General features: G+C 40.6%; 1 protein-coding gene across 2 annotated transcripts; it reads left to right on the plus strand.

Annotated features, from left to right (window-relative positions):
* The first annotated feature begins 7200 nt into the window (after positions 1–7200).
* Positions 7201–21938, plus strand: LRRC31 (leucine rich repeat containing 31). 2 transcript variants are annotated; one of them, XM_088061337.1, is made up of 10 exons: positions 7201–7630; positions 7976–8230; positions 9114–9263; positions 9635–9904; positions 12242–12409; positions 13286–13453; positions 14203–14370; positions 15427–15594; positions 16701–16868; positions 18034–21938. In XM_088061337.1, the coding sequence occupies exons 1-10, from the start codon at positions 7618–7620 to the stop codon at positions 18351–18353; spliced, it is 1848 nt and encodes a 615-aa protein (XP_087917463.1). In that variant the 5' UTR covers positions 7201–7617; the 3' UTR covers positions 18354–21938. The 2 variants fall into 2 exon arrangements, with proteins under 2 accessions (XP_087917463.1, XP_014109796.2); XM_014254321.2 differs by having other exon boundaries at positions 9635–9802.
* Positions 21939–22667: the final 729 nt, after the last annotated feature.

Genomic DNA, 22667 nt, shown 5'->3' on the forward strand with positions numbered 1-22667 from the left:
CTTGGCTCTTCCCTGTTATGTTACCTATTTATACTGATTTTTAGAAAGAGTTCACTTCTGACTTGGCAAGGAGTTATCCCAGAAGTGTGATATCCTAGAGCTGTGTATCCGATGGGATTGGGGGAACTGCAAGGTGGAAATCCTGTTAAGCATATTGTGAGGCTAACACAGGGATCAGTTGGTTATACTGCTCAAGCCGGCAATTTACTCTTTAATTCTCACTGGCCACGGGTTGGCTCTCAGAGCCAATGCCTAGAAATGGCAAGTTTGGAAATGTCAGGGAGTGCTTAGTTTCTTCCAGTATCTGTGTCAGTTGATGGGATGTTTGTTAACCCTTAATCACCTGCCTAAAGTTCATCAGGTGTTCGCTGAAACAAAAAAATATTTCCTCTTGTTCTCTAAAACACAAACACAGTGCCTAAACCTGGGGCAAATGGGCTCATTCCTATTGAAAAAAGGAATATTGAAAACACTCAGGGAAGTGTTATCATTAGCAAGGGGGTGAAATTCTGCTCTACTTCTGCACAACTTCACAGAAAACAAATTATTTTGTATAGCACAAAATATATTGTTTTTTAATGTGGGATTATTTAAAATTTTTTTAAGTGACTGTGACTCTAAATATTTTTTATTTTAAATCCCACTGTGGTTATTTTGTTGCTGCCTGGACCTTTTTTATACAGAAGAAAATCACACCCAGAAATATTGCTTTAAAAATCCACTACTGGATTTTAAAAAAGAATTCTTCTTCAAAAAAGAATCTTCCTTCAAATAAATTAAATTGTTAGAGACCAGTTAAAACAAATGGAGAATAATTTTCATGTGGTTTGCATGTGCAGGCAGACAAGGAAGCAAAGGAGCGTTCTAGGCTTAAAGAAATTTTTCACCTTGTGTCCAGTCCACTCAATCTGTAACTGCCTGTGATTTGAAAGGTAATTAATAGATAGTCTTGAAAAAAGTTATTTTACTGGGATTTTTTCAAGATTGTCTGGGTGAGTCTGAAGCAAATGCTGTGTAAGGTGTGGGGCTGTCCAAAAAATAAAAGTAAAAACTGGCATCAGCATCCATTTTTCATCAGATCTTTTAGTCCATGTGAATCACCTTTCAGGAAAACCACAAAAAGTTCATTATCAGAAAAAAATACTTCCTGAGGTAGAAAAAAGTAAGGTTATATATTTATTTTTTTCTGTTTTACCTAATGAGGGAAGTTTGGAGAGAGACACTGCTTTGCAAGATCTCTGGCACGTAGTGCTTGGATTCTGGCACAGAAGCAGCATTGCTGCATGCTGTAGTGAACTGTGACAAACACAGTTCATAAAGATGCTTCAGTGGTCCCTCCCCAGGGAAGAGCAAGTTGTTCTTGACTGGATGTTGCAGGATTCAGGCAGGAGTGCATTTCTGTATCACACAATGGTCTGTGTGTCCCTCGGCACTCCCGTTCCTGCTGGGTGTCTTCACCTTAGGAAAAATGGCAAAGCACCAAAGGAGGGAGAGAGAGACATGTAGGAAATTAGTTATGAACAGAAAAGAATTAATGAGTTTTGGCTAGTTTGGGTACTATTCTAAAGCAGAATTAAGAACAAGGAGATTCTCTCAAATATTTTCCAAAGAAATGTCAACTGTTTCCATCTTTCTCAGTTCCTGAAGTACCAGGATGTACCCTTTTGTTCCCTTTTGACAAAATCAACTGCAGATATAGCTCAGCTGATGGGATTTATGGCCTTCGAAAATGGAAGATAAAAATTGTACTGGACAATTTTATTGTCTAATAATAATTGTCTAATAATTAAGAGACAGTTCAAGAATTATGTTGGTTACCAAAATGTAGTGCTGGAATGGATTTGTAGAAGTAGAGAACCTGCAAAACTAGAGCCTAAGCAGATTTTAATCTTTCTAAACACTGTTTCTAAAGACTGTCTGTCCTAAGTAAGGAATCTGTGAAAGAGTGATAATCCTTGTTTCTTCTTATAAAGTTTACTGAAGCAAGATAAAAATCTACTTATCTCCACTTTAGTGGAGATATATCATGAAATGAACTGATACAGAACTTGATAAATGGCTAATTTATCACAGGTCAGCCTGTCTTTTACCAACATGAAATCTGTGTTCAGACATATCAGATTCTTTAGCTAAACCTCACTTCCTTCCACATTTCCCCCAGAAAGGTCTAATTTAGAGCAGCACGTTTGCCACAAGCAAAGTAAAGAGGGGGTGTTCTGATGGATGGGAAGTCTGGGACCAGTTCAAGAATGAACTTGAACAGAAGCTGTGTCCTAGGATTAGAAATGAACACCAGACTTTACAGTGACACACTGCCTTAGAAATGGGGTCTTGGTCCAGAAGAAATTGAAAAACAACCAGGGAAGGGAACAGGCAAACCTGTGTGAGTGTCAGTGTAATGGACTGGCTGCACAGAATGTCCTTCAAGCTGAAACACTCCTTGGGAGCTTTTTCCCCCAATCCCTTTGTTGCAGGGTGGATGATTTTGCTCCTTCCTGAGTTTCAGGACACTGAAAAGTGCCCACCTTTGGTGTTCTCCCATACTAAATTCTGCTGACAAGGTCAGCAGATACTGCAAAGAGAACAGGTTGCAACGTGATTGGTTGTTTAGTGGAAAAGCATTACATTTACTACTGTTCTTGAGAGAATTCAGAGAGACTGGGTAGCTTACACAGCTCTCTCATTCCCAAGGGAAATCTGGGAACTAATCGGGGAGAACTGGAGCCAAACTTTGGGCAAAACTGAAGCTACTCAATTTTGCTTAATGTGGCTAATCTCAATTCCAAAAGCCAATGAGTGAACCTCAGGGATTAAATATGTCTAACCCTTGAAAATTCCTTTGAATTCCTCTGAAAAGTCAATTGACCAAACATTATTTGTGGAAAGAATACGGGTTTTTATATGACCTTGGATCCAAATGGTTTAGAAGGTCTGGATTTAAAACCATACAAGTTGAGGTTTCAAAGACCTGAATTTTTGTTTTGCAAACATGGTGTAAAATGAGACTGATAGGTTTTGTTCAAAACTTTCAAACTGGCCATTTGCTGAAAGAGCACATGTGTTGGTAAAATGAAATTTTAATAGAAGTTGCACTGTGCCATGTTCCTGTCATTTATGGAATTTCTGGACATAGCTTTTAAATAGGAGTAATAATTAGTGAAGCAAATCACAATACACGTAATACCTTTAATGGAAGCACTTCATGGTAGGCATGTTTTCATATTTGCTTGTTTAGTGATTTTTTTCATTACCTTTTGTATGGATTTAGGGTGTGGAAAGGGAAGTTATGACAGCATTGGTATCACATTCAAAAAGAAAAGTGTTGAATAAATACTCTTTTTGAAGTAACTTTTGAAACAGCAACTAGAATACAGGGACTGGGTGCTGTCATTAAGGATGACCTTAAAAATGCTTTATAACCAGCTCCTATATCTGGATAAACTTGCTCTCTCTGGCAACACACATTCAGGTTGAGGTTCCACAGAGTGCCATGGGGAGTTTTGCTGAACTATCCAGCTCCATTGTACCAGATGGTACCGTATGGAGGTAACACTGATCCTGTGACTCTGCTGATTTGTAATTAGGTTTCTAGTAATTAATATAGTTTGCAGGCCTTGCATGAACTCTGCAGATTGCCCATTCATGTAAATGATTAACTGAAAGGGGATTAATCCTGGCAGAAGTTCAACCAAAAAGAATTTTCCAGACTGAAAATCTTCTCTATCAGTCTAGTAGATTGTAATAGAGACTGAAAGTTAAGTTTGCATTTGTTTTACTCCATTTTAAAAGGAGTAACTTGATATCTGAGTGTTAGAAGTATCTGCACTGTGTGTATAAATGTACATTTGCTGCAATAGACCTATAAGTCTTGCTTTTTATGGAATTCAAAATGAATATCCAATGACTTAGTAGTTGGGAAAATCTACTTATTGTCACTATTATTTAATAGGAGGTAATGTAAAATCTGTCTTTGAAAAAAAGAATATGGTTTAGAATTCTACAGTTCGTGTTTAGCTGCTCGTGCTGGAATATGCAAAGGTTGGAATTCTTGCAACTATAATAAATCAGTGACAACAGGGGCTGTCACACAGCCAGTTCATCCAGCAGTAGCCCTTGCAAGACTATCACAGAATCCCAGAATGGTTTGGGTTCAAAGGGACTTTAAAGCTCATCCAGTTCCAAACCCCTGCCATGGGCAGGGACACCTTCTGCTCTCACAGGTTGCTCCAAGCCCCGTCCAACCTAGCCTTGAACCTGGCCTTGTTCTGCCAAGCTTGCAGCCCCTTCAGCTCAGGCAGGCATTCCCTGGGGATTGCTCCTCCCAGCCTGTTGTGTGTGCAGTCTCTTCTGAAGGATTTTGTCTGGCCCTAAAGCCCTGCAGCTCTGTGGCTCTAAAGAAAGTCAGCATCAAATTAGTGGGTGACACAGATGTTTGGCACAAGCAACACAGCCTCAGTGCCAGCTGAGGGATTCCCAGCTGTGTGGGCAAGGCTGAATTCCCCTGTCTCAATCAATGACAGAGGATGAATGGAAGGGTCAGAGCAGGAGAGAGAGGATGGCAAGAGCTGTGGAGAGCATGGTTTGATGTGTGTGGCTGGCAAAGAGGAGGGCAGCAAACCTGGTGCTGGACCAGGCCACTCTTCCCTTACCCTCCCTTGGCAGCAGCTCCTGGCACATGTGTTCTGAGTCAGCCCAAAAGTGTGACACCTGAAACTGCCAGAGTCAACCATGGGGCAGTGAACATTTTTCCAGCCCCTCCAATTTCTTGCTGCATTTAAGTGCCCCCAACAAATCAGGCCAAGCAAGAGAATCCTGCAGTGGCAAAGGTGGGGAAGAGAATTTCCATGGAAGCAAACAAAGGTCACAGTGTTATTAAGTGCTGCAGGACTCAGATTGTCAAAAATCTCTAACAGATAAATATCCCAAATCATTACATTCTATATAAATATTGGGCCAAGTGCCTCCCTGATGTAACAGTGGTTGTATGGCAGCAAGGATGGGTTTAGTCCAGTGTGTTTAGACTCTGTATTATTTTAACCAGATGCTTGGGGGTTTGTTTTCCTCTAGTGGATAATAAGGGCCATCCAAAACAGAGTTGCTGATTTGCTTGGGTTTCATTGAAAGAGACACTACTAAAGGGAGAGGAAATCCCCAAAATGATACTCAGTGATTAAGCACATAGAATATAGGATTTCAGTGTTTGCAAATCCTTTTTTTCAAATGAACTTGTGGCACTAATCCTCTAATGGCATTATTTCTTTGGAATATATGCCGGATTAAGGAGTCACAATGAGGCAAAGTACAAAAATCCACATTAATCTCTCCCTGATGGATGCTGTGTGGGATGCAACTTAAACTATTTTGTTCCAAAACTGGTTCTGTTCCTAACCTTGCCCCAGGTCTAGACAGAGGGAAGAGCAGATATAAACAAGTGTGACACTGAGCACTCAGCAGATGGTCACGGGCCATTTAACTGGATACAAAGGGGAAGGCATCTATTATTTTTAAACTCCAAAAGCAAAGCCTGCCCTGTGCTGTCCATGACACGCTGCAGGAAGCAGACGTAGGGCTCTGACAGGCCAGGAGCAGGACTCCTGTTCAGAAGTGTGGCAGGGAGGAGATGGACAGAGAAACTAACTGGGCACCGCTGGGCCTGGCTGTTGTGATATATCACATGCTCACAGCACAGCCTGGGCCTATTGCAAAGTGCTGCTCATGTAAAAAGTTAAAGACTTGCTTTTAAGGAGGAGGAGACCAGGTGTTTCCCTTCTCATGGGATTACAGGAATGCTATCATAGTGCCCTGGGGTATTGTCACTTATTCAACAGCCTCAAGTGGTGAAATAACTTCTGAACTGGCAGCACATCACCTGAAATACTGATGTCAGAGCATGTGAGTTAGCCCAGCCTAACCACTGTAATTGGTGATTAACATGCTTAAGGATTTCCCCAGTTTCACAGGACAGAGATTATCAAATATTCCCATTCCATGTTCTCACTGAACTGCAGTGGGCATTGAGAACTCTTGGGCCAGGACAGCCCAGGACATGTTCACAAACACGGGTTGCTTGTTTCATTCTCAGTCATTCTGTTGTTAAGCACAAGCAAAGAACTGTCAAATTCAGTTCTTTACCAACAGAAATGCTGGGATTTTCCATTGTCTGCATAGCTGAGATGCCTGGACACATGAATTAGCACAAATTCCTGATGTGGATACAGGTCTATAGTGAGATGCTGGTTTCAGAAGCTGAGACAGGACAACCACTCCTAGTGTCAGAAAACCCTAAAGCCAACTTGGAGACAATTTCTGTTCGGGAATAGAAGTGTGCCCTCCCTTCCTACAGAAAAAGATAGTTGATTACAATGGTTTTGTGCATTTCTAGCTGCTGTAAATGTTTCCCAGCATGGGAAGCTCCCATGGGCAAGAGGATTTTCCTGATGTTCCCATTAAGTTTTTGTTCTTCTCATCTTACCCTGTTGACTCCTTGCAGCACCCAGTGCCTCATTCCACCGTGTCTGAATCCCTTGTCTAATTTCACACCGAGTCAAGCCTGTCCTCAGGCTGGTGTCTGCTCAGCTGCTTGCAAATGAATTGTTGGTTTTGTTTACCTGCTTTATCATTCCCCACCAAAATCACTCCAGTTTGCATGTGTCTTTAGTGTATACAGACTCGTGGGTGGTCCCTTGTATTTAAGGAAGTATAAATTATATTGCACCAGGTGCAGACAAAGGTGAGCAGGAAATGATAAGGGAAATGGAGAATTTGCCACATGAAGGGAGAAGGGTTTGGCTGGTTTAGCCTGCAAAAGGGAAGAGCTCATAGACTGAAAAAGATTATCAAGGCTAAAGAGATTCAGCATAAATGGCCATGAACATGGTTAAGAAAGAAATTGTGATATTTGCCACTGAGAAAATCAGACTGAAGGACAGACAGGCTAAAAAGGGTGTACTGGAGTTTGAGGTGTATATAAGGTGTGTCCAATGATTGCATTGTAATGTTGTGACATGGTATTGCCCAGAAGATGATGGTGACTTCTCTTGTCTCCTGTTGCCCTAAAATGATCAGGAGTGTCCGTCCTCCCTTTTTCTTACTGAGCTGTGCAACATCCAGCTGACAGCAGGACTCTGCTCAGCCTCCAGCACTACTGCTGACCAGTATGGACAAAAGGGGTGGGAAAACCAAAAGCTTTTCTTCAGGTACTCTTGTAATCTGATCTCTGCGGTGACTCAGCCTCTTCTAGCAACAGCTGTGTCAGGGACATGCAGTGGTTTGTGAGCAGAAGCGAAGATTTTGCTGCTACTTCCTGATTTCTGCCTTGAGAGTGATCTAAGCTGGGCACGATCGGAGCATTTAAATGGACTTCTGAGCCCCAGGAATGGCAGACTTTGGGATAGAGTACAGAGGAATAGAGGCATCAGGAAAGAGCTCACAAACCACTTGTGCAGAGCTGCTGCTATCAAACTGATGAAGACAGAAACTTGTGAGAGAAAACTGCCCAGAAAGTTCCTATTAAGGAAAAGAGTGAGGCTTTGTTTGCATGTCATGGCTCACCTATCCCACAAATCCTGAAGGTGCTGTAAAAACTGAAAACTGTGAAAGGGATCCTCAGGTGTACCCATGGAAAAGACAGGTATGTTCTTTGTTTAAAATAATACCTCTCTACTGCAAGAAATCAAAGTCAGGAAAAGCAGGATTGCTCTAGAGCTCAGTAGCCGTGCATGTACATCGAGGTACATTGGTTTGTATCAATTTCGTATTTCTAAGGAATAGAGCTGTGACAGCAGATTAATGCCAGATTTTAAACAGTGCCTCAGCTTTTTGTAAGTGCTCTGCTCTTGAACACTTGTACCATGGCTATGATAGATGGTTGGATGGAGGCAACGGTGGCAAATTCTCAGTGCATGTGCCATCATGAAAAAAGGTAAGCAAGAGTAAATGTTACTAAATCTAATTCTGCCTGCTGATCCCCTGAAAGATGACCAGAACTGCCAGGATAGACATGAAGAGGACAACCCAAAGAGTTCCCCGTTTGACTTTGTTATGAAACAGTTCCAAGGAAAGAAGTGTGCTCCTGAAAAAAGCAAAGAGAAGCCTTCAGCCATAAAACAATTCTTCAAAGGCTTTGACTTTGGGAAATCTGAAGACAAGGACAGAAGGGAAATTGAAGAAACAGAAGTAAACAATGCTGAAGCTGATGATCAGAGTGAAAAGCAAGATCGCTCTGTAGAAGGTAATGTTGGTACAATAATGAAACACATGTGTATGTGTATATATTTTAATTTCTTAGAAAATCAGCTGTTTTCTTGCTAGCCAAAATCCTATATTCCCTGCCTACAGTTTATCCTCTAGCCAGGATTTACTTCTGATTGGAACATTATCAAGGATGTACCCTCTGATTTGATAGGTGCTAGGCAAGGAGTTAGATCCACATTGCTGAGGAAGGGTAAAGCTTTTGTGTGACTTCTGTCTTGGTCTGCAATATGAGAGTCTGTGCAGAAGTCAGCTCATTAATTCCAGAGCTTATTTGGTTTCAGAGCCAAGCTTTGAGGAGTAGCTTGTTGTATTTAAGATGGGTTTCTGTCCTGCTGTCTTGCTAAAGCACTCTGAAGACAACAGGAACAGATTTTTTTCATCACTTGGTACTGGGCAGGGGGAGGGGAAGGGAATGGGAACCCCTCATGGATATTATTTTGCACACACAAGAATACTCTTTACATCCACTCCAGAGAAAATGGAACTATTTTTCAAAATATGAAAGATGAAACTTAAGAACCCCATCCTTTGTCCTAAGGGCTCTGGGTCAGTTTGGGGAAGTGATACTGGTAGCTACTGAGAGTGGATTGCTATTTTCTGTAATTTTTTGCTTTGCAAAGCCCAGAAAAGCAGGAACTACCTTACACAGACGTATGAAAATGCAACAGGAGCTTTGTACTGATTTCATCTATAGTGATCTTATCAATCAGGTTGTTGGCCCACATTGATTAAAAAATAGAGCCTGCTTTATTGACAGATTTAATTCATTTCCTAAAGTCTTCACCTGGCAGCCTCAGGCAGGTTTTACACCTTGTGTTTATTAGCAGAGGTAACCAGGTTCCTATTTCTTTGTTGCTCAGATGGACTTTCACATCTCCCTTCTGAAGCAGAGTCACCATCTGGTGAGCAGAGATTTAACCAGTTCATGGAGAAACTGGGAAAGAAACCCAACAGCAAGAATCTGGATCTAAATAATTGTGCACTAAGTGCAGCAGATATAACAGAGCTGGGTAAATGCACATTTTATTCAACTAATCACTTCATGTATTTCTTTAATTTTTATTTGCCTGTTCTATTACTCCCTCTCCTCTTTTCCCTTCCCTTTCTTTTATACAGGCCATATTAACATTTTATCTAATAGTCCCAGGTCCCTAAGAAATATTAATTTTAAATGATATAAATTATGTAATATATATAAATATAGAAGTCATCCAGGTCTGTGAAGCAGATGAATGTCAAGATACAGGTAAGAAGAGCGAGGTACAAATTGTCATGGCTTTATAATTCTGTATTGGTTGTAGAAAATATCTCAATATTAAGAGATATCCAGGGTGTGCAGAAACACACAAACAGAAAAGCTTTTGCTTTTCTTTCTTTACAGCTTCCTTATTGCCGTTTCTCCCAGAGCTGGAAGAGATCAGCCTGTCCTGGAATGGTTGTGTTGGAGGGACTTTGAAAGCTCTCACTGTCCATCTTCATCATGTGAACCTGTTAAAAGTCCTCCGACTTAACAACTGCAGGCTGACAGCTGAGGATGTCATCTCCTTAGGTACAGGATTTCATTTACATTTACTTCCAGACAGCTTGGGGCTAATGTCATCCATCTCATCTCTTCCTACATCCTACTCCTCCTGCTTCCACACTGGGCAAGGTAAACTCCTGCTATGAAACAGCAGAAACTTGGGCTTATGGGTGACCATATACCTTTAGGTAGCTCTGCAGAGTTCATTCCTCAGGGTGTGAAGCTTTCACATGCAGAAGGGAAGAAAGAGAATCCAGTCCTGTTTGCAGGAAAGACTATTTTTAATCTGGATTACTAGTTTTTGCCTAGAAGCAGAGTCAATCACAATAGGGTCAGCTTATGTCTTGGAGCTGCAGTACAGGTGCTCATCATGAAAACCCCAATGGTCTTTTGGGAGAAGACTTAAAACCAGAAGTGCTGCCTCAGAGCTTTATGACTTGGTGCTTTTTCTAGTCTGGGAGAAGCTTATTCCTCTGCTTACTACTTTGCTTGGAGTGCCTGCACCCTGCTTTCTGCAAAGCATGAGATGGAAAGGTGGTGTTACATACTCAGGTTCTGGCACAGAGTCACCTCTGGGCCTGGAGTTTACTCTGGAGTGGATCTATGACTTGTATATAAAAGAAAGGAGAACACAATCAATTAGGAATTAGAAAAGTTACTGCTCATTTTAGGAGTTCTAAAAGGGGTCTGAATTATAAAGCTGGCATTTGTTTATGTCATTCATATCGAAGCCTTTTCGATGAAAGGTTCAGAAATAAAATTACATATGTGGTGGTAGATCAAAAGTGAGTCATGCAATCTCTTGGGGAGGAAATAAGCATCTCTTCAAAAGCAGGTGAAAATAACTGCTGTTTCTGATGAGTATGAAAACTGTATTTCATTTTCTCAGATTTATTTCAAATTTATTTAATTCTTTTTCAAACCCTTCTCAGAGATTTGGGTTTTGGTTTTTTTTCCTTCTAAGTTGTATTGGTTATTTTTCTAATTGATTTATTCTGCCAGGTTCTTCAGTGCTGTTTCCTTCCCAGTTTGGTTTAGCTTCTGCTGGGACAGACACAAAATTGATCACAGAATTTAAATTTCCAGTCAAAATGTGATTCCCTTGACATGTGGAATAGCAACAGTCAGTTTGCATTGATTTTGCCTGTGACTTTGAAAACAACTTGTCTATTTAGGTCAATCCTGGCTCTGTGGCCTTGTCCACATCTCTTTGCAGAAATGTGGCCTTTTGTGGACTCAGCACATCCTGCTTAGAAATCAATGTCTGCAATGTAACCATAACATCAACCTATTCTACGTGGTTGCTCAGATCTTGACTGTGAGAGGTGATAGGAAACCATTCCTGGAGTTATATTCCTTTGTTTATCTTCTGGGAGGAAAATGTGTCTGGAAATCTATAGTCCTCATGTCAAACAGAAATAGGCTATGCTGCACTTCTCAACTGTTGAGCATTGCTCATTATTCAACACTGAGGCAATAATTTAAAATAAATGCAAATATTAAAATGAAGACGTGTCCTTTCCTCTCAAACCCGGATATTCACTTACAGAAAGAATTATTTTTCTATTATAAATCTTTTGTGAAAAATTAATTATGAAAGCCACACAGACATGAAAGGCTATTACTATTAAAATACAATTCTCAATTATTAGACTTTAGGTCAAAAAATTGTGTATGACACTTTGAAATTTCATTTGCATATGATCTGATTCATTGATCTTTCTTGGGAATGAGCTTATGCAAATATGCTCTGCCTCCCTCCTCTACAAAGGAAGTTAGGAAGCTGGATTTTACAGTGGGATGTTAGTATTTCAAATAAGCACTAGCACAGTTCACACTGGCAGGTGTGTCAAGCCTCAAAAAGGCTGATTTTTCTGAATGTAGTAAAAGTCAGTTCTGTCTGCCTTGAAATCATAGGAAAATTAGTTTGAGTCAAAGCAATGCTCATCTTGACTTCTTATGAAGTGAGTCCAAAATTCCTGTCAGAAATGAAACTTTCATGTTTCAGAAATAGTTGTGAGAGGAATTCTTTCATTCCATCTAAAATGACCTGTGGACACAGTACAGAGGATGTTGGAGAATTGCCAAATAAAACAGAGCAGAACTCTGCAGAACAGTAAATTCAGACTTGTCACTTGTATTGATTTCCCTCTAGACTGGACTTTCTGGTCCCAGCACAGACCAAACAGCCTGATGAGGGTTTGGGAACCTGAATAAATTTCAGGTTTGTGTGTACTGTGACAATGACTTGTGATCTATGTTGCTCCCTAGACAATGTGAGATTTTATACAACATAGCTGCAGAGGCAATAATTCATTTATTTAACAATTTTCCTGGCAAGACATTCATTATAAAGTAATCTGAGTATTAAGTAGCTAACCTTCCTCTTTAATATATTCCAAACTTCTATTTTACTTTGCACTGAAATTGATACGTAGAATGAATCACTCTAGACTTCTGTTGCAGGAGAGGCATTTGAAATTGTTTCTCAGCTTGAAGAACTGGATTTATCATGGAACAGTAACATAGGTGGAAAACTATCACTGCTGACAAAAAAACTTCAGGAAGGATGCAAATTAAAATGTCTGAAAATTACGGACTGTAGCCTGACGGCAAAGGATGGAGAATCCCTTGGTATGTGTGTGTCCATTGAGCTGGACTGAGACTGGCTTCATAAAAATGGAACTTGTTTGACTTAGATAATGGCTGTATTGAGATTAATATTAGTGAAAAGTTAATTTATTTCAAGCTCTGCATTATAACAGTATTTATGATGTGGGGATTTAATGCACTTTCTTCCAAAGAAGAATGTTGCTCTCTCTAATCATATGAGGGAGGGTTGAGAAGACCTGAATCACAGTCTGGCTGCCTCAGTGGTCCAGGGTTTCTGGGTCCTTTGAGACCTCCAGCAAAAAATGTGTGCCAGAATTTCCAACACTAATTGCTTGAAATTAAGCATCTGAATATGTAATTAGCCATGGGATTGAAAAGTAGGTCTGAGGATTGGGAATTTAGGCTGAGTTGGCAACCACTGACCACCCTTCCCTTCTGTCCTCTCACCATAACAGCTTAATCCTGTGTGGTCTTTTTATCTCATTGTGTGTTTTGAAAAGTGTTTGCTCAGTAAAGAGAAGTCCCAGGACTCTCATCTCCACTGCAGGGAGCCCCATATGTAACAGACATTCCTATATATTTTCATTAGAAAATTTTCTTTCTCTTTGTATTTCTACTTTTTTTTCCTCTGTATTTTTCTACCAATCCTTGTATTTTTTCACTTTTATTTTTATAAATGTTTTCACAGATTTTCATGATTCCTATCCAATCTTTATTTTACTGTGTTGTTTAGGTAGAACAGGAACTTAGCAAGTCTAAACCACACTGACAGGCAAACCCTGGCCACATCTTCCTGTTTATCATGGTGCTGTATTTTTCTAGGGTTCATCTTTATGTATTCTAGACAATTATTAATTCTGGTTTCCTTTTCTTTTTTTTTTTTTTTTTTTTTCACAGCTGAAATTCTAAATGTGATCCCAAACCTTGAAGTATTAGATGTCTCTATCAACAAAAACATTGGCTGCAGCATGAAGGTTATTGCTCAGGATCTGAAAAATGTGCCGGGCTTGAAAGAGTTAAACTTGCACATGTGTGGATTAAAGCAAGACAGCCTCCAGGGCTTAGGTTAGACTTTATGTTCAGAAACCTTTCATTCTGAATAAATTGTACATCTGAAAACCATTTAAGAAAGGCAATGAGGTGGGATTTTGCTGATGGTTTGGCAGTATTAATGGGCAATCGTTATTTGCTGTTTGAGGATTGGTAAAAGACTACAGGGCCTTTCAGCAGAAGCTGAATTTATCTGCCCTGAGCTCAAGCTTGTGAAAGTCGGTGGGGAGAGTCACCGTCCACACCATTTATCTGAGACACATCTCAGGGCTGTGGCTCCCTGGATGTGCTTCCTCTTTCCCCAGAAAGAGCACAGACAAGGACACAGATAGGCAAGCTAATTTTTAACAAGCTAATCCTGCTTTCCAAAGGAAACCCAAATTCACCATTATCACTTAAAGAGCGTCCAGTGAAGCCACATGAAATGGGATTGTTATCTATGTCTCTCCCTAGTGGATGTGGCAAAACAACTGGCACTAATGAGCATGTGCAGCAGTGATTTCTGCAAAAGGCTGAGGATTGACTGGAAGTGGGGGATGAGCCGGCCTCACCTTCACCTGCTCTCCCAGAGAAGAATGGAGCTGCATAGGCAGGGAGGCTTTGCTGCATTACTGTGTGTCTGCTGTGATTATACACTGAAGCTTAGCCCAGGAGCTTTGCCTGCAATACCTTGTGCAAACTGACATTGAAGTAAATAGATGCCAAAGCCCTGACCTGGGCTGCTGTGGCAGCCAGTGACCAGCTTGTTTCCATTTCCATTTCAGACACTGCTTTACAGCACCTTGCAGAGCTAAGGAAATTAGATATCTCGTGTAACAGAGAGATTGGTGGTGGCTTTAAAACCTCAACAGCTCATTTGGCCAGCTTGAAAAATCTGGAAGTCCTTGATCTTCACCAGTGCTGTATCACAGAAGAGGACATGACTGTTTTGTGTAAGGAGATGTTGAGGAAATTCATTAAGGATCTCAGTTTTGCCTTCTGAAAATATCTCAAAGACATCAAAGATTCTGCCTGGCAGAAGAAGAGCTGATCTCAGTACTTTTTTCATTAGGCAGCTCTGAAAATGCAGTCTGGGGGAGAGCTTTCTTGATCAACATGGAATGGGTTTTTTGCTGAACAAAAGGAAATCTCAGAGTGTCTGATCCCATGTAGAATTAAGAACCTGAATCTGCTGTGATTCAGATACAGAATGGGAATGTGGGATATGCCACCAAGCACTGCTTTTTTGTGATAATCAATAATTTAGGAAACGTCCATGGACAGTGCCTCCAGTGGTATAAGTTGGATGGATCCATGGTGGGTATGTGCATGGAAGTATAACTGCCTGAAACTCCCTTGGTGAACTGCACACCGAGTAGATGGTGATTTTAGGAGACTGCTGCTGCTGTGTGCTTTCTCTAGGTTGAATTGATGCAACTATAAACACTACTATGAAGAAAAAGGCATTTCCCAATCAATTTGTGAAATAGTTTATTTTTCTCTCTCTGTTATCATAACTTTTAACAATAAGAAAAATCCCATGACTCAAAGCTTATATTGCCCACATCCTATTTTCCGTGACAAAGAAGATAACTTGAAGATGTAATGATGATGATGATGAAGCTTTAGGAAATATTCAGTATTAGTAATATCAATTGTGATTTATTTTTAATTTATTGAATAATATAGAATAATAACATTAAGACAAAGAAGTTTCAGTTAGCAATGAAAACATTTGGAAATTCCTTACTTCACCTAGAAAATTTCCAGGAAGCCGTGTTCTGACAACATTCTACACATTATGGAATACTTAATTTCTGAAACAGTTTTACTGGAAATGACAAGGCTATTTATGGTCTAAAACATTATTCACCATGAACTTGAGTGTAAAAAATTGGCCTTGACTTTTGGATTGATTTATAAAGAAAAGAAATTATGTCAGGCAAATACACAACCACACATTTGTTATGGATCAGTGAGTGTCTAATAAATATTCCATGTTTTTGTAGCCCAGGTGATACCTTTACTCTCCAGTCTTCAAGAGCTGAATTTATCCTCAAATAAAAATGTGGGACTCTCATCAGATCCTCTTCTGGGCAGGCTCAGGTTTTTACCAAAGCTGAGATCTGTGACCATCAGCAATTGTGGCTTGGATGAAGAGTCCCTTTCATCACTAGGTAGGAATGTTTCTTTTAAGTGTGCCTGTTCTCTGTGTATGCTGTAGGAAAAAGCATTCTCTTCTCCTTTGGCTGAACTCCAAGGATCATGGGTACATTATACCTCAGGTCCCAAGTGAAAAAGCCTGTGATGAAACCAGTGCTTTGTGGGACCATGTTGCAAGGGAAGAGAATTGTATGACTTCCTCTACTATACCTGAAGGGGATGAAGTTCACTTAATCCTTTGTCTGATAGTGAGCTTTTATATACTCCTTAATTTTGGGGAAAAAAGAAAAACAGGATTTTATATTGTGCTATAATCATAGTCTGGATGTTACACTTCACTCAGTGGGGTAAAGTTTTGACTAAGGGTTTTTCACCTCACTGCGGGTAAAAATTTCAGTAGAAACTTTCTGGGGTAGAGTTCAGCACGGGGCAATGGGGGAAATGACTGCAGTGGTTTGAAGAAAAGTCCAATCACAGGATATGTAAATTCAGCCTCTTTTGCCTACTTATTGCAAATCTCTATGGATTAGTGGCCTTTGATAGGTGTTCCATCTGGCACATGAAATCTTAATACAGGGGATCTCTCAGTTATTGTGTCTTGTGCACTTGTATTTCAAACTATTTACTCATGACATTAAATCTGGAGTAAGACTTGACTGCCTCCAGAAGAAGCAGTAGCAAGCTAATCTTGTCAGAGGTCCTTGTAGAAAGAGTATTACGTTTATATCACTACAGTTATGTAAGTGACACCATGGAAATCAGAACCATCAAAAGATTGAGAGCATCTCACTTTAAATAGTGAGTTCACAGCAAAAGAATTTGCTCTTTAAATAGATATAAAATGGTTTAAAAGCAAGCTGTTAATTCCGTGCAACAAGGCCAAGGCAATAATGTGAATAGAAAGAGAGAAAATCTCTCTCCATAGAGTCCTGGTAGATTCTATAGGCAGAGCCCTTTTATTTTGTTTTGGCTGACTTTTATTAGGATAAAAGAATGCATTCTAAGCACAAGCAATCAGGCTGTTAGGATCCTACTTACGGGTGAATTGCAGGTGAGGTGTCTGTTGAGGCCATGTTGTTTTCTCTTAGTAAGCAGAAGTTACTGGTCTTAATCTTTTCAGCTGAGGCTGCCCTTCACCTTCCTGAACTGGAGATATTAGACCTTTCTTGGAATAAGTGCGTTGGTGGGAACCTAAAGCTGCTTTTGGGAGCACTAAAGCTTGCAACTGAGATTCAGGTGTTAAGACTGAGCAGCTGTAACCTGGTGGCTGAAGATTTGGCACTTCTAAGTAAGTATAACGTGGTATTTACTAGCACTCAAGGAACCCAGGGTATTTAGACCACAATTCAGAAGGGGCTTGTTCCATGGACTGAGCATGTTTTTGCATAAATCAAATGAAAACGTGGAAAATACAGGAGTGTTTTTCCTACAAAGGGCTTTCATTTTTCTGTGTGTCCTGGACATGCCCAGTGGAAAAGCTGAAAAGGCTAAAATGCAAAGAATCTTCAAGCACTTTTATGTATTAATGAAAAAATAAAAAGAAGCATCATTTAGAAAATGTAGGGTTTGCATCTGTTTTTTATATCAAATATTTAAAGCTGCCTCTGAGGAGTTTTATTTTGCTTGGATGCTGTTTTATGGCTCAGTAGTTTAGAGAAAATGTCTGTGCTGACAGCCAGGAATACAGGCACTACCAGCTCCCCGTCCATTAGGTGGGTTTCTGGAGTCAGACTTCTGGGGGAGAATTAAACCAGAAATGTTTTGATCTCTTAGCAGCTGCTAAGAAATACTGGAAAACAGGAACCAGATAAAGGAATAAATTCTAGAATAATTTAAAAACTTGCTAATTTTATACTCATCCTTGTGATTCTGTGGGCCTGACTCAGGGGTTTGAGTGTTTGACATTGGCAATAGCTGTGTGACAACTGTAATTCCCTGGAATGTGAAATCTGGTGACGTGAAGCCCAAATGCTTTTGACTTTAAAAATCATCACCCTTGATAGGTGTCTCCTTTGCCCATCATATGTTAAGGACCCCTTTGGGGTATATTTGGCCTTCCCACACTGAGAGGTGGCTGTTGTAGTCAAGGAGAAGGTTGTTGCAGCCTCACCTAGTTTTGCTTTCCTCTTTCTAAATCTCCCTATAAAGCCTGTCTGCCTCTTAATATTGGCACTTGAGGTGACCTCTTTCCAACTGACTCCAAGGTTTTCAGATTGCCACACACTTTTAACTCAATACTTTGTTCCTTTTGAACTGCCTGGGCTTTAAGTGTTTCAGCTGTTATAAAACTGTCTTTCTGAGGTCAGCAGCAAGTGGTTTTATGTTGCTGAAGAGTTAAATCTTGCTGTTTGATTGCTAAAATGCTGTATTAAAATACCATTGTCTTTTCCGAGAAGATTCTAAAGCAGTTGCCAGAATTTATTAGTTCCGTTTGTGTCTGTCATCTCTTGCAGCATCCCTGAGGCAAGATGGCCATTTAGCCAGATTGCAGAAGCTGGATTTGAGTTATAACAACAACATCTCTGATGAAGGCTGGGCTGTCTTCTGCCAAGGTTTAGGAGCATTCAAGGAACTCTCAGAGCTGGATGTGAGCCTCCGGCCGTCGTCCTGCCAGGACTGCGGGCTGTGGTTCAGGGAGTTGTTGGCAGCACTGACACAGCTTCCAGCCTTGGCAGAGCTGGGCATGCAAAGATGGGCCCTTTCAGAGTCCCAGAGGAAGCAAATGGAAGGCTTTAATCAAGACAACAGAAGAAACATTCGTTTTGACTGTTGATGAAGGTTGGAGGTGTCTGGAAGGCCTTTTGGGAGCGGCACATGAACCAAGCATTTTGTGTCTCAGACTGCAGTTTTTAATAATCTCTTGAAATAGTTCCACAATTATAGAAAACTGTTATTTGACCTTCTGCACCATAGATCATTCCATTTAATAATGTTCTTTCAGATTCTCTGGGCCATGCTTACACTACTTCATGTTGTGAATACTGCCAAGGCCACTGCCCACAGAGCAATGCTGGGGTCAGAGGGACATGCTGCAGGTTTGGCCATGGAGGGAAGGGCTGGGGTTTGTGTTAATTCAGGTGTGTGGGCAGTGTGAATGTGGCCCCCAAAAATACCTCTAATGTGAAAATACTTGATACATCCATGTTTTAAATTTTAGCTTCTTCACCCTCCAAACATTTGCCCCTTTGTGAATTAATTAAATCATAACTGGGAGACTTTGCATCCATCCCAACAACTCAACATCATAGATTGGTCCAGGAAGGAGAGTACAAAAGGAGCTGGTCTGCCTCTGTTCTGGCCCTTGATGCCATCTCATAGTGTAGATGAGTCCTGTGTAGAGTCAGCATAAAATCAAGGTAAGAAACACTTAATTGGTGTCTTTGCAAGTCTCAGGGGCATGGTACAATACATTAAATCAGAGATATGTCCTGCTACTGTAACAAGAATTTTGGATACAGAGTAATCAATAAATGCCAAATTCAAGTCACTTGTGTCATGGAGCATGTTAACCCACACGTGAGCTCCAGGACTGCAGTGGGATTATTCATTGTAAGGTATTTTAGGAAGTAAAGATATTAGATCTGCCCACTGAGTGAGGAGTCTTAGAGAAATCCTGAGGCAGCTTGAGGGATAAAGTACTGCTCAATTAGCTCTGAGCATCTCTACATGCTGCAGCAATTTCCTGGAGGAGACGCACAACAGGATCGTTCAGTGGCACTTTCCTAACTTGCTAAGGCCCCCTTCAGTAAGTTGTCCCCTGCAGATGCTGATCAACATTCAGCTTTCAGTTCATGTCACCCTTCCAACATCAGCTTTTGCCTGTTCAGGGCTATAACCAGCAGCTGACCATGCTGTGCTGATACCTATTGATCATTTAATCTATGATTTCATGTAAAAGTTACCCTGGACTTCCTGGTTCCGCTTTCAGTTCCACTTGAAAAGTGCACTTTACTCCCTCAGCTCTGAGAAATGTGAGTTGAACTGGAGTCTCTTGGTCAGGGGCAGCAGGGAATTGCTGTGTCCTAAACCTCTGAAATAATGCAAAGTGCCGCTGCTTCATTTAGGGCTAACAAGAGAGATTTCAAGACTTAATCCAGGACAGTTGTTCTAATGAGGAAATACCATCATGTCTGTTTAACAGACCAACCTGTTCTCTTTATCACTTGTCTTCATGTGACTTTCCTCCTCAAATGCACCTTTGATCCAACTTGGAAATTGATCTTTTATCTGTTGCATGAGAATTTCTCTGAATTATTCCTTTCCCACTTGTATCTCTCTCTCTCCACTTTACCTTTAATGTCCACTTTCTGTTGAAGTCTTCCTAACTGAACTCAACTTCAGTGTTGGGGTTTCTTGTTCTTTCACAGCTGGATTCCCCATTCTTTGCTCCAGAGCACAGGACAGACCCACTGCTGGCAAAACTCTCCCCTGCTCCAGATCCCCCTGCTCAGTCCTTTGTCCTCTTATTATTCTGTCATGCCAATTGTGCTACTTTGTTCCTTTTATCACCTCTACTAAATGTCTTGTCAATCTGCCAATCTGCCCAGAAATCTCTCATCCAATGATTTCCTCCTTGGCAGTTTCTGATTCATCTTTCTCTCTGTTCCTCTTTGCCTTCACTTAGGGTGAAAAAATTTCATTAGACATTTCAAAACAATCAAAACAGCCTCAGTTACCCAGTGAAATGGAAAATCAGAACAGAGCCGTCCCACTTTGCTGCAGTCCCAGCTCTTTCCTGCCAATGAGCATATAAATGAGATTTCAGTATCAAGCAAGAGCCAAACAGAAATGAGTTTCATACCCTGGATGCAGATTCAGCGAGCACTGCCTGGAGATGGAACTCTGGTAAGAGCTGGTCTCAGAGACCCTGCCCTCATCAACTGCCTCAGGGTGCACCACCTTCCCTGAGGCAAGGGGAGGGAGAGCAGGACTGCAGTTCTGACCAGCCAGTTAAACTAAACAAAGGGTTCTGCTCCCACCCACTCTGCATTTTGAACCTGCACAGTGGCTGGCTCCAGTCCAGCTCGATGCTCTATGTACACTGCAAATGACACTCAGGGGCTTAAGGGGTAGCTGAGCAATACAGAATAAAAACTAGACAAGGACATTGTGTGTCTAGGACAAACAGCTGTCTGCCTCTCAAGTGCCATGGAAAGACATGGTTGCATATAAATTTGGCATGCAAGAACTATAGCAATATTATGTTTGTCATGGTTCTTTTTAATAACAAAGGTGTTATGTTGTGTCAGAGCCAGAATCATGGCAGAAAATGCATCTTGCAGACCCATGGCTTTCAAATAAACCTGTCATACACAGACACATCCAAAACTGTCACCAAGCCACCTCAGAGATGAACAGTACCACTAAGGAAGTGACAGCTTGCAGTCATTCAAAGTGCAGTAACTGCAGATTGTCAAAACATCAGTGAACAGATTTGCAAAAGTGTGGAGATACTTTCAAACAGCTTTTTACACCTCTGTAAGACAGGATGGGAATGCATGTCCTGGTAGAAGTGTGTGTTCTGCCTGTTTGGAATCCCACTCCATATTTCTAAACAAGGTGCTGCTCATTCCTGGAAGCAAAGGGCATAAGTAAGGTTTATAAACTGTGATATTGTTGGGATCATTACTAAACACAGAGAGATAACATGAGTTTTAAATGCTGAGCTTTGATATTATTCCTGTTCTGACACTTTTGGCCTGATGCTGCAGCAGGTATCTAAAGAGATTACGAGTCTCTTTAGTCCTGCATTTGGGAGCAGCTGGAGTCCATGAATTTCCATGCTGCAGCAGAACAAGATCTTGCCCCTTCTATTGCTCCTGCATGCAATTTGCTTATGTCTTCTGGCAGACATTTAATTCCCTTATCTTGTCCCAGCTATAATTTTTCTAATGACTCCAGGAGAAAGATCTCCTTTGGAAAGATACTGAATTTATTTTCAGAAAGGCTAAGGCATTTAAAATTTTCAGTTCCTTCACCTCCACAGGTATCTAGACACAGTCATTAAAAAGATATATTATGTCAATTAAATAGTAATCTTTGGGATTTTGTTTTTAGGAAAGAAATCTCCTAAGAAAATTCTGTGGAGCTGCATTACTGTTGATAGATGAACACAGAATATTCTGCTCATTAATGTCACATTATACCTCACAGTATGGTGGAAATGTTGGCAAAGACATCTATGTTGTTTCCTGTGCTGGAAAGATTTCTTATGGGTTTAATTTTATTTCTTAGTAGAAACATTAGTCTGCTTCTTCATTTCCTTTGTATGCACAGTGCAGGGGAGAGCAATTTAAATTATTGAAATCTGAAAGTGAGTGTTTTGCATAAATTACTACTTCTGTAAATGTAACCTTCAAGTAGAAAACTGCACCAGTGGAAAAAAAAAATCTTTGGAATAAAAACATTGCATTATATAAAAAGGAAGATGTATTCTGAATCCTAAAATGAGGATGTCTATGAATACTCTTACACTTACCATAATCCAAGGGTGCATAATTGGTCATTATCAAATGAACAGCAAGTGTTCATGCAGTTAAAGACATTAACAATATCACATCAATTTTTAAATTGCCCTTTTCTCACTTTGTGACATATTGATTCTGTGCAAATGCAGCTCTTGTTTTCCAGTGTACACAGAAAGAAAATACGTGAAAAACTTCAGCAATCCCTCCAGTCAAGATTCCATCTTTATGATTCAACACAAAGATCAGTGTTTCCACATTCTTGCTTTTTTCTCCCTGCCTGAATACTGAGATGCCAGCGATAATGAGGAACCCGGGCTCGGGTGTGTACCAGTGGAATGTCCCTTCTCACTGTGGAAGGGAAAGGTGACACTTGGCTCCTAATGGAGAACTTGGATTGTGCAAAAGGGAGGTATCAATCAAATAAAAATTAAAACAGAGGAACAAATACATTTTTCATAGTGCACATTCCTTTAGTAATAGCATCAAAGTGTTTTTCACTCAGATCTAGCGTCCTGACTCTGATTACCCTGGTGGGGGATGCAGGTGCAGTGTGTAATGTGGTGTTCCTCACGTAAACATGGGAAAGGGAAGCAGAGCTGCTGTGGGGTCTCCTCCAGGCT

The sequence above is a fragment of the Pseudopodoces humilis genome, chromosome 11, assembly GCF_049639895.1.
Source record: "Pseudopodoces humilis isolate 2021_Gansu_Grassland_sample_001 chromosome 11, ASM4963989v1, whole genome shotgun sequence".
NCBI classification, from domain to species: Eukaryota; Metazoa; Chordata; class Aves; order Passeriformes; family Paridae; genus Pseudopodoces; species Pseudopodoces humilis.

Excerpts from the sequence above, each read along its gene's own strand:
- LRRC31 (XM_088061337.1), top strand. Across the intron at positions 8,231-9,113 it reads GCAAGATCGCTCTGTAGAAG|ATGGACTTTCACATCTCCCT; the intron begins GTAATGTTGGTA and ends TTTGTTGCTCAG. Across the intron at positions 15,595-16,700 it reads AGAGTCCCTTTCATCACTAG|CTGAGGCTGCCCTTCACCTT; the intron begins GTAGGAATGTTT and ends TAATCTTTTCAG.